This window comes from Cebidichthys violaceus, unplaced genomic scaffold, assembly GCF_023349555.1.
Source record: "Cebidichthys violaceus isolate CVI_PGR_0920_01 unplaced genomic scaffold, fCebVio1.0.p SCAF_12, whole genome shotgun sequence".
Classification (NCBI taxonomy): domain Eukaryota; kingdom Metazoa; phylum Chordata; class Actinopteri; order Perciformes; family Stichaeidae; genus Cebidichthys; species Cebidichthys violaceus.
The window spans coordinates 9,614,390-9,625,502 of record NW_027176285.1 but is presented as its reverse complement, the minus strand read 5'-3'; the positions used below and the strand labels follow the sequence as shown (position 1 = coordinate 9,625,502).

Below are 11,113 nucleotides of genomic sequence, written 5' to 3'. Positions count from 1 at the left end.
TTTCCTGCGCCAGCAGCGGTGTGTGTGTCACCGAGGTGCTGCCGGAGAGACTCGGAGTCCAAGGCGAACAAACCAAACCCAAAACTGGCATCGCAGTGGGTGCTGAGGGGCTGAATACAGCTCAGGTTGGATCCCTCTCTCTGTCACCACCACCACCTCGTCCTTCCTGATGTCGGATTTCAAGCTCGGGATCGTGCGGCTCGGCCGTGTGGCCGGGAAGGTGAGCAGGATCCCAGGACTGCCATGTGCGGCCGGGGGAGGGCCCGCGAGGGACCACAAAAAGGCGATGGGAAATGGGTTTTTTTGCGGTGTCGAGTCGTTGCTAGTCAACAGCTTTTATGGTTATCAACCCGTTAGCCGATGCAGGAGTGGCGCGTCTTTCCCGTTTTTAACTGCATTTGAACGGATTAGAGAAGCCGGCCGAGCCAGACTGGTTCTCTGTACCTCCGCCGCCACCACAGTCTCGCTGTGAAGCTAACGCTAACTAGCATGTAGCGGGTCACGTTAGCTGTTACGTTAAACGGCGGAATAGAGCCACAAAAGTAAACACACGGGTGCTTATAGTGTCGGGTTGAAACGGAGAAGACGAATGTCTTTCTTTTCCACGGGTGGGACCTCTCATTCTCACGGTCGGTGGTACAGTTAGCGGTGCGACGCTAGCTGTGTTATTTAGATTACACGGTGGAAGTGTCTGCTAATGAGGAAGCCATTGCCATGCATCAACTGATTCTTTTTGTGCAACGTGACAAAGCACCGGCTGGACAGCGCACTGCTCCACATCTGTAGCCGAAAACAGCGTCTTTTGTAACGCTTAAGTTAGAGTTATAGTGAGTTACACTAATGCGACGTTAAAGAATGGCTGCTTGACACTCTCACTCAGGATGGACTGTGCAGACACATTGGTTTGAATCAGTTGCCCACCTGCTGGGTGGCAGTGTTCCTAGTGTGACACACAACTTATTTACATCATGTCAGCACCCGGTGAGATCCACACAATAGTCTGGCAGTCGAGACAACGTGTCACATTGCATGTTACGACCTTTAAGGTATGTGGACTACACCACCCTGTGCTGTTGTGTGCCACGCGCAGTGTAGCGTGGAGCTGCTGTGTTGCTATCTTGTCACGTGCATATTTGAAAGATCTACTAACAAAAGAGTTTCGAGATTACACTTTTGATGAAAGTTTGGTTTGTTCAAAACACGTTAAGATGATGTTTATGTCTGCTGGAGCTGTCATGTGCAGGGCAAGCTCCCAAATATGGGTTTGAATCATAACGTGCTTATTATTTGTGAATTTGGGACTGATTCATTCCTCAGGTTGGACACAGTTAATAAATACGCTGCCATGCTGTCTTGTAACTTAACTCAAAAGTTCTTGACAGCTGAATAACAGGAAGTGATTCTGCGATAGACGTTATTATTATATTATTATTATAGAAGTTATCAAATGATTCTATAAATGATCAAAGATTGAAGTCTTTAATCATTTACTGGTTGTTTTTATTGATTTAACTTGAGTATACACTTTTGAACTACTCACAATGCTCTTTGTGAATGCCTGAAGATGATTTGAAATACTTGGTATCTTATATGGTCCTGCACTCACATTGCCTTTTTCTGGTTTCTTAAATGTTCCCAAAATGGTCGTTTTTAATAGATGGCTGCTCCTGTACGTGTCGTGGTTGTTGACATGACAGTATTCTTTTTCCATTCTCTCATTTCAGACAAAATACACACTGATTGATGAGCAAGACATACCGCTTGTGGAAAACTATGCATTTGAGGTAAACTATGAAGAACTGCAACTTTGTGTTTATGAGAAGTATTGCTGATACCACTTTTCTGAAGATGCCTTTTGTTAAAAAAAAATGACATTATGTTGCTTCCAGGCGCGCATGGAGGTAGATGCGGATGGCAATGGGGCGAAGATCTTTGCCTACGCTTTCGACATCGGCAAAGGCCGGTGGGCAGGAAGGCCTTTGCATGAGCTGCTCTGGTAAGTGCTCTGATAATCATATTGGGTGTGGAATAAGCAGCATCTGGGCTCAAGACATAGGCGAGCGTATAGTTTTCATGAGATCACAGTGTTGAAATAAACAATGAAGTGACCAACATGCTGGCCTAGCAGTCTGGCTAACACATCTGTATTAGTGGGTCGCATCCTAATCAGTTGTTTTGTAACTGGTGAGAGGCTGCTTGACTTATGATACTTTTGTCTTGGCACAGGGAGAAGCACAGAGGAGGCATTGCCCCCAGTTTTCAAGTCATACACATCAACTCTGTGACGGTGGACAACCGGCTAGACAACTTGCGACTGGTGCCAGTGGGCTGGAGCCCCAAGCCGGAGGAGATTTCCAGCAAACAGAGGTAGGACTACAGCTAAGAGCTGAACACCGCACAAGCACAAGTCGTATGTGTTGTGTGTCGGCAAAGTCAATCTGATTCATATTCCCTTGCTTGTCCAGAGAGCAGTCTCTGTACTGGCTGGCCATCCAGCAGGTACCGGCCGACCCTGTGGAGGAGCAGTATCTGGAGCTGAGCCGCACACGCTACTACAACGCTAACGGGGAGCTGGTGGAGGAGGAGGAGTGCTCCTGCACCTACTACGAGTGTCATTATCCTCCCTGTTCACTCATTGAGAGGAGGGTGTGTACCGTTGAAACCTGCATGATTTAAAAGCTACATTTATAAACATTTATTCCCCTCATGAATTCTACCAGACGTTGATCCTTGTTCCTCGTCTTTCAACAGCTCCGGGAGTTCAACATCTGCGGCCGCTGCCAGGTGGCGCGCTACTGTGGCTCCCAGTGCCAGCAGAGGGACTGGCCCGCCCACAAGAAGCAGTGTCGCGAGCGCAAGCGGGTGCTGGCTCTGGAGTCGGAGCCCGAACGATGATCTGCTTTCATCCTCGCCTGGGAGAGGAGGAGGGAGAACAGTGGGGGGTGGGGTGGGGGGGAGATAGGGTTGGACTTATGGGAGGGGAACAGCGGGAGGGGGGAGGGGGGGGAATCGCTGACAAGAGGCTAACGATGGAGGACAATGTTGGTTGCTTGATTGTTGGACAGATTCAGGGCGTAAGAAGATGGAGGGGAAGGAGAATAAAGCAAAAAGACATCTGCCACTTTCCAGAAGTGGTAACTCTCTATAGCTTGCTTGCTGGATGAAGGGGAAAGGTATTATTATTATTTTTTTTGTCATTTTTCTCGAGGGGGGAGACCCTCGAGATCGACCTGCTGCTATGGTTTTGTATGCGAGGGGGGGAAAAAAAGTTGTCTTGTTGACGGAACTGGACAAGCTTCTTTGGACCACGATATAGACGGTTGTTGTCATCCACTTTAGTTCCTCCACCCGGCTGCTGGTGGTGGTGACGTCTGTGCAAACGGCGGACCCCTGGGGGGGGCTGCAGTACCTTGTCGTTCAACTGGTACGACGGGACACGGACCTTTTCACTGTATCGCTCCCTCTCTGGCCTCTCTGCACACGGCCGCTGTCTTCATGGTCATCGACACCTTAGCCGCCTCCCCTTTCCTGTCGTCCTCCCCGCGCAGCCAACCACAACACGCATCAAAATTGATTTCACTGATTGAATCACACTACCAGTATTGAGTGTGTATGTATGTATGTATGTATGTATGTATGTATGTATGCGTGTGTGCTGCCATTATGTACTGAAGGACATTGAAATGAGGCCGGGTTAATGTATGTCTTTTCTCTTCTTAAAGGGGCCATATTACACCGTTTTAAATTTCATATTTAATCGTAAATTGATGGGTTAAATATGTTCACTGTTCTATAATAAAATAGCTGCCAAATAAAAGGCTAACATTTTTTTTCCGAGACATTTTCTTGACCCATGAGTTAATTTATTTTTCTACCAATTTGATCAGACTTATGCTGTTTGAGACAAGGTACAATGTTTTAATCACCACTTTTTAAACAATCCTGTTATTATTTAAAAAGCTGTTCCTGGTGATACCAGTATTTTGTCATGATCGCTCATAAACAAAGCGTGTTATGTTGGTCACGGTATAAGAAACTTTCTTGTGATCTCAATATTTCATGTTCTCAAGACACAACGTATCTTGTCTGATGATTATCTCTACCAAAGTACTATGACCTGTAGTTTTGGCACTCCTGTATCAACTGGTTTAAATCCCTCCAGTCAGTCTTAGTTTGCTGTTTTTTAGCAGACACCTGTCTATTCAACTGTATTTTTTTGCACCTGCAGGGTTATGGTATGCGTGTGTGTTCTGGTCGGGGGGGGGGGGGGGTAGTGCTCAGTTTCTTGCGTGAGAGTTTTGCTCTAAGGGTTGTTGTTTTTTTTTTGAAGAAGAAATTCTATCAATGGAGCTATATTTATTTAAATTGTGAAACATGTTTTTTTGTCCTGGTGATGTTTGAAGGCAAATGTTCTAAACAGAAGAAAAAAAATAACAAAGTGGACAATATGGGACCTTTTTTTTATGTTGCCTCTTTTTTGGGGCAGGGAGGACAACGGAACACTTCAACCCTGTTACTTGTTCTGTTTTTTCCTTACCCTGAATGAACGAGTCCTCCTCTGTGTTCCAGTTTTCCATGAAAATACTGCACACCGTCATTGTCACTAAAAATCTTCCACGCGAGAGATGTCTTGGAGTGTAAAACTTGAATTCCCCCCCCCCCCCCCCCCTTTTACCTTTTACACACCTTTTTTGGTAGATTTATTTGGAGAGTGGTTTTTATGAACTGAACCATTTCCTGCTTTTGTTTTCTAAGACGCAGCAGTCTAAGTGAAATTGTTCTGAGTCACCTTTATCCTCAATCACCTGCCTTCCTTGTATTACCTACAACGCACACCTGCTTAGTGTCCTCTTGTATCTTAGGTGAGGAGTCCAGACACATAGCATGTATTTCACAGTTGTACATGCGACTTGTTGATTGTTTTTTGTATGTGTGTGCGCGAACAGGTTTTCAACACTGCACTAAAAATGTGGCTCCCCGTGTTCTCTGTATTTGTCTTAGAAGGGTTGAAGGGAGGGGTGTGATTTGGATGATTTGGAGTGTACAGATCGTGTCTGACATCTTTTTGTTTTGTAAGAATATAAACATTAATCACCTAGAAATAAAGAGCTACAATATGTGAATGGAAGTACAGTTTGGGGAGGAGGGGGGATAACTGACCGTTGCTTTTCCAATGTAAAATGATAATAAATAAAATGAACCTCATACGTTGGAGTCAGCTTATGGAGTCCTTAAACTGTGATTAATAACGATAAATGTAAGAGTGGAGTATTATTTATATTGTATCATTTCAAACTGCGTTCGATTTGAGGTTGCTTGTGTAAGAAGTTAATAATTCATACATTTTGGTCTAAATGGAAGCTAAATAAGAAATTGCCACCAGTTATTTTTCATTATACAGTATGTCCCCTGACTCTGGACTTTCACACGCAGTATGTTACAAATATTTTGAAGATTCTCCAAAGCCGCTCATTGCCCGGTAACTCATTTTGACGATCAGTCGAGAATCAATCCAAAGCATTTTCATTAGAGATTAATTGTTTAAGTCATGTAGCAAGACACTTTTTGGCGGTTCAGGCTTCTCAAATTTTATTTTCCGTTTTATATAATTGTGAATTAAATATCTTGACCGTGATGGTGCCGTTTATTTTTATTTATTTTTTTTACAGTTTTCTTGCTTTTTATTAGGTTAAACAATTATTCAAAACAAAAATATCAAAAGATAAATCGATAATGAAAATAATCATAATTTGTAGCCCGAATTATTTCCATATATTTTTGTGTGATGTGATTTTACATGAACTTTGATACTCAAACCACATTCAAGTGAAAAGGCTGTTCAATTTCGACCCCCCTTCTGCTTTGATAGTGAGTTACATGTTATTCTCAAAGACTTGAACGCTGATGTTGCTCCTGTTTAATCTGATTTACCATCCGGTTTGTGGACTGGTGGCGTCACTGAGAGAAATCTTTCCAGTCCAGATGGCTGTGTGTTCACCCCACAGTGCTAACCACCTTTAATACTTGCAGTGAATTTGTTGTTCTTTTTACCCTGTGTTTTAAAAAACACACTAATCCCTTCATCAGCTCTTTGGCTTTATCAGATGTATCTCTGGAGTCGTATCTTTTCTTTCTCTTGTGTAACAAGTAACAGATGTCTGGTAGGTAACTTAAGCCTCTGTGTTGTTACTTGTGTCTCAGCAGTAGTTCGCCTCTCTCCATCTGCGTCTTCTTCTTCCTCCTGCTCACGTCCAGCCTCCAGCAGAACCCTCGGAGTCACTGGTGTCACAGTTCAACAGAGGGGTCGCGGGGGTCAGCAGGCCTGAAGTCAAACATGGAGTGTAACAGACATAAAGACAGGAGAGAATGATGACCTATTTAAGCACCTACTTCCATGCGTTCATCTGTTTACTGAGCCTTGAACCTAATACTGCTGTAGGTAACGTTTTATATGTATTGTTACCAAAATAACAAATATCCTTATTTAGTGACCAAAGATGAGCAAGATAATATTGAAGCACTAAATTAATCTTGTGTAGTTGGTAGTTTTGGTGTATATAACATACTATAACAGCACATTATTTTCAGACAGGATTTCATTTCTGTCCATCTAAATAGACAAACAGCAGCTTTTATAGTCGAGGCCAGTGGCTCTCCCAAAGGAGGAGGATTGATGGCAGGATACATTTTTCTGTAACACAAACATGCTTTTTCCCCTAAACTTTGTGATTGTTGTTATAAAAAAAAAAAATGTATTGACTTCTAAAAATGAGCTATGAAGAGAAGTCACTCTTTGGTTGAAGTCAACAGTAGACATGTCTTGCTTTAAATGCAACTGCTACCTTTACTGTAGTGTTTGACTTTCTTGGGTTGTGATATTGTCATGGTCAGAGCTATTTAACAAACTTTTACAAACTTAATATTTAGTCTTAAGCCTTATTTTTAGTCAGAATAATTAGTAGTAGTTTAGTTATTATATATTGTCATTTCTATTTTATGCGAATTTGTTTAGTTATTTATCTATCTTTGATCCAATTAAATTATAGATTATATAGGTTTTTTTTCTGTTTAAATCCGTCTTTATTTTCATTGTCGAGGCGCTGCAGTACCACCTCCTCTCCGTCAGGCGTCGCTAGTGTTTATACAAACAGCTGTTCGTCTCCCTCTGTGTGTATTTTCTTGGTTTGCAACACGGAAGTTTTATAACAGTGTTATGAACACGGTCGCAGCATGAGCTAATGTTATTCTCCATCTAATGCTTTAACCTCCTGCTTACAACTGCAACAACAAAATGGTCAACATCGGTCTCACCAAAGTGGACGATGCGCTGGCAGCAAAACACCCGGTGAGTATTTAGTTTCTACTTCCACCACTGTAGCCTGCTGATCCCTGGAGGGCACTGACAGTCAATTGATTGAACCGCATAGACGTATGTATACAGTGTAGTCAAAGCTGTTGTGGTTTGTTTTCCCACTTTGTCTTTCAGGGTTTACAGAGTTATGCTGCCTGTCAGTCTCACGCCTTCATGAAGGGGACAGGGACCTTTATACTTGGTAAGAGATGTGTAATTATACACACTAGAAAATACACTGTATTGTCATTTCTATTGTTAGCATCACTGAACTATCAGACATTTCAAAAAGAATACATCATGTTGGATTACCCATATTTTTACACTTAAATCGCAACACTAATACCAATCACAAGCAAATCTATTATACGTTTATTAAATCTATTATACATTTTACATGAGCTAAATTCCTACATGTCTGTAGATAAGCACCAATTAAGAAGTAAGAAGACCAACAAAACTAGACAAAAAAATATCATTATGACCAATGTATACCACAGGATGGAGCTATATTCTGAAAATGTTTCTAGTATCAATAAAGTAGGATATTTTCAATGCACGGTGCACACTGAACTCAACACACACAGTGATGACGGTTGTATTATTATAATAGCTATAAGATAATTTAAGCTTCATATGCTTCATTTGTAATCCATTTGTGGAAAATACACAAGGCTGCCAGCTGAAAATGACGGCTCAGTTTGGCTTCTATTGCAGTGAAGTCAATGAACATGATGGACTTCACACAGTGATCTGTGATTTCACATATCGACCTGCAACAGGTATTGTCATGGCTGCTACTTGTGTTGCTTTTTACAGGCGCTGGTAGTTTATTTGCTCTTCAGAAGGTTCTCCAGAAGAAGCTTCCTTATCCTCTTCAGTGGAACCTACTCATTTCAATAGGTGAGTAATGAAACATCAGCTTTAAGTAGGTTGAGACACACATAACAGCTTACCTCTGTCCTCTCTCTCTCTCTCTCAGTGGTGTCATCAGTGGGAAGTTATGCAGTGACTCGCTGGGAAACGCAGAAATGCTCAGACCTTTGGATGCTGCTGGAAACGGGCAGCGTCCCGGAAAGATCGCCGCCGCCTCAGGGTGAGTACAAAGTGTGGCTGCAGACCTGCTCGCCGTCCCTCATGGCTCCTCCTGGAAAGTAGTGAAACGTGGACGTGTTTGTGGTAGTAACTGTCTTCTTTGATTTTATTTAAATTGGAGAAGCAACAGTTGTTTTATAGAAGTAAATACATTTTTTTTTTGTCCTGGCCTCAGTACTCTCAACAGATTTATGTGCCAGCTCAGTCATGAACCAAATGAGGACAGTTTGCAGACTTTAATGCTGTATGTCTCTGTCTTTCAGTGTCCAAACCTGAGGTACCAGAAGGAACTGACAAGACAAAATATGGCGACGTGATGGAGTGAACATAGTTTTAAACAAACTTGTATTTAACCACACCTTTTTGAGAAAATGCTCCAGATATTCAGTTGATGTGTTGACTAAAGAGTGCTGGATGTGCGATAGTACATTCTGTATTTAATTGCATTCCAGTGTTTGATTTTTATTCACCTTTATTTCTGCAATACACCACATGAATGAAGTCATTTCTTTTCCAGTTTCAGAGTTTGAGGAGCTTTTTGCATTTCATAACAGCATTACTGTGTGGATAAACAGACGAGTTTCCCAAACCAGAGATCAGGAATTAGTTTGGGTTTTTAGGAGGAATCCCATGTTAAGCTTGTGAGCCGGTATTATTATTCGGATGTGTTTGTTTGACATGCAACTGAATTAACACTGCTCTACCAAAACCAGACACTAGTTGTCACTGTATACCTCATGGGGTTGTAGTTACTGGTTGGTCAACCAAACCAGTTAAAGCGGATTTTCTAAATTACACATTGATCATTTTAATCATGCTTGCCTTGGACTACAGAGAGCACATCATCATGGAATGATTCATCATTTCAAATGGATGAAATGCTTAGGGTGCTTAGCAGTGTGATCCACATTCAATCTTTACGTTTGTTGCCTGAAGACACTGCTTGTTCAATCCATCGGTCTTCAGTGCAGTGATGCTGTAACGAACAGGGGCAGTGTTTGCAGCTTTAGAAAGACATTTTCACTGGATTTAGGTAAACGTAAGAAAGAATTTCGGAGTTGTAAATGTGACATGTTTCAATCAGGAAGAGAAGAGCGAGGAATTTTAGCTCTTCCATCCTGCTAAAGGCTGCCATCTTATAAATTGAATGAGGTTTGCCTTTCTAAAGTCCACAAAAACACACTTCATTTTTTTTTATTGCTCAAAAGTAAACAATACAATTAAAAAAAAAAATATATATATATTGACGGACTATATATGTACTGTATTAGTAATTTAGACATCTATATCTTGTTCCTTTTAAATTTGAATGCACTTTATGTTGCTTGGGCCAAAAGTGTTGAATAGGCGTGTGATATATTTTGTCAATAATGCCGATATATAGATAACACAAGACTGATCAATCCTCCTCTCGTCCACAGACAAAGACACCCACATGTTCATGTTTTTAACAAACACAGAGGGCAAAAAAGGACAATGTACCCTGGAAGAGAAGTACCCAGCACCTTTAACCCAAAACTATCATAAATGCAAAGTAGAAATACCACAACATATGTCAAAGATGGAAATATCTTTATTTAACACACATGCAGTACATACCATTTGTTCATGCCTGTTGAATCAAAGGCAAGATAGAAGTTTGATTCTAAACTGCTATCCCTACATCAGATAAAAGATGCAGAAACACTGAAGTATGAGTTTATCCAGGTGCAGCATTCACTTCACAAAGACAGACATTATCAACTGTAAGTGATTACACATGGTTGAATATTGAGTAGAGGCCTGTCGAGACATTCAGGATCAGTGGACAGTCTTTATTGCGCCTTAAAACTGCAGCCAGAGTTCGCCTGCAGAAGGCCTGAAAATGGCTGTAAAGTGCTCATAATTACATTTGACTTTTCTTTTAAACTACTCTGTCCCTCCAGTTTATTTGCATAGCTGAACTAGTTTGTACAATGAGGTGTTAGCAACATAAATTCTGCACCATGCAGTGCAACCCATTGAAACAATTGAGTCTTTCAGGCTTTAACACCTCGAGTGAATGAATCGACCAAAGTCCAGGACCTTGATTCACTGAGAGCTAAAGAAAGTTCACTAACTCTGAGAACAGCAGCTCATATCGGGAAACTTTTTTTTTTTACAGTGTTTGTAACAGAAAAATGTTGCTTAAGCAATCTGAATAAGGGAAGATAAGAATTTAGCTTTGCTTCAATGTTCATCTTTTCTTCCTTCTTTGTGCAGCCTGATTCCACCACCACTCTCTTCCTCTCTCTCTCGTCCTCGCACTGTAATTCAAATCTGATTCAACACATCCAAGATTTGAATGTTTTGAATTCTTTCTGTCGTTCTTCATCCCCCCAAAAAAGCAAAAAAAAAAAGAACAGACTTCATGAATTGAATAAGCTCTCAAATCCATTGTCACATGCACACTGATGCTGCTGAAGGAAAAGACTGCAGAGAACAGGAGATAATGAGGGAAAAGAATGTGTGTGTGTGTGTGTGTGTGTGTGTGTGTGTGTGTGTGTGTGTGTGTGTGTGTGTGTGTTACATGAGAGACGTGACTGTCCAGCGGAGCTGAGGATCTGTACATGTCCAATAATTGAAACAAACAGCAGTATATGGACTGGCCTTTTGGCACGCTTGGACTCACTGGCATGGCTTGTAAAG

At 41.6% G+C, this 11,113-nt stretch overlaps 2 protein-coding genes across 2 annotated transcripts; both read left to right on the top strand.

The window, feature by feature from the left end:
- On the top strand, positions 1-2,921 carry zmynd19 (zinc finger, MYND-type containing 19). The gene is made up of 6 exons (XM_068705546.1): positions 1-220; positions 1,725-1,784; positions 1,890-1,996; positions 2,227-2,367; positions 2,466-2,646; positions 2,752-2,921. Exons 1-6 carry the CDS (start codon positions 170-172, stop codon positions 2,893-2,895), a joined length of 684 nt encoding a protein of 227 aa, XP_068561647.1. The 5' UTR covers positions 1-169; the 3' UTR covers positions 2,896-2,921.
- A 4,266-nt stretch (positions 2,922-7,187) lies between these two features.
- tmem141 (transmembrane protein 141) lies at positions 7,188-8,892 on the top strand. Its single transcript, XM_068705544.1, has 5 exons — positions 7,188-7,345; positions 7,487-7,553; positions 8,171-8,254; positions 8,334-8,447; positions 8,710-8,892. Exons 1-5 carry the CDS (start codon positions 7,292-7,294, stop codon positions 8,769-8,771), a joined length of 381 nt encoding a protein of 126 aa, XP_068561645.1. The 5' UTR covers positions 7,188-7,291; the 3' UTR covers positions 8,772-8,892.
- The last annotated feature ends 2,221 nt before the right edge of the window (positions 8,893-11,113 follow it).

What these genes read in the sequence shown, in the direction of transcription:
- tmem141 (XM_068705544.1), top strand. Translation starts at nt 7,292, where the DNA reads ATGGTCAACATCGGTCTCACCAAAGTGGACGATGCGCTGGCAGCAAAA. An exon ending in GAACCTACTCATTTCAATAG is followed by an intron (nt 8,255 to 8,333) that starts GTGAGTAATGAA and finishes TCTCTCTCTCAG; the next exon opens with TGGTGTCATCAGTGGGAAGT. An exon ending in AAGATCGCCGCCGCCTCAGG is followed by an intron (nt 8,448 to 8,709) that starts GTGAGTACAAAG and finishes TCTGTCTTTCAG; the next exon opens with TGTCCAAACCTGAGGTACCA.
- zmynd19 (XM_068705546.1), top strand. Translation starts at nt 170, where the DNA reads ATGTCGGATTTCAAGCTCGGGATCGTGCGGCTCGGCCGTGTGGCCGGG. An exon ending in CCTTTGCATGAGCTGCTCTG is followed by an intron (nt 1,997 to 2,226) that starts GTAAGTGCTCTG and finishes GTCTTGGCACAG; the next exon opens with GGAGAAGCACAGAGGAGGCA. An exon ending in GAGATTTCCAGCAAACAGAG is followed by an intron (nt 2,368 to 2,465) that starts GTAGGACTACAG and finishes TTGCTTGTCCAG; the next exon opens with AGAGCAGTCTCTGTACTGGC.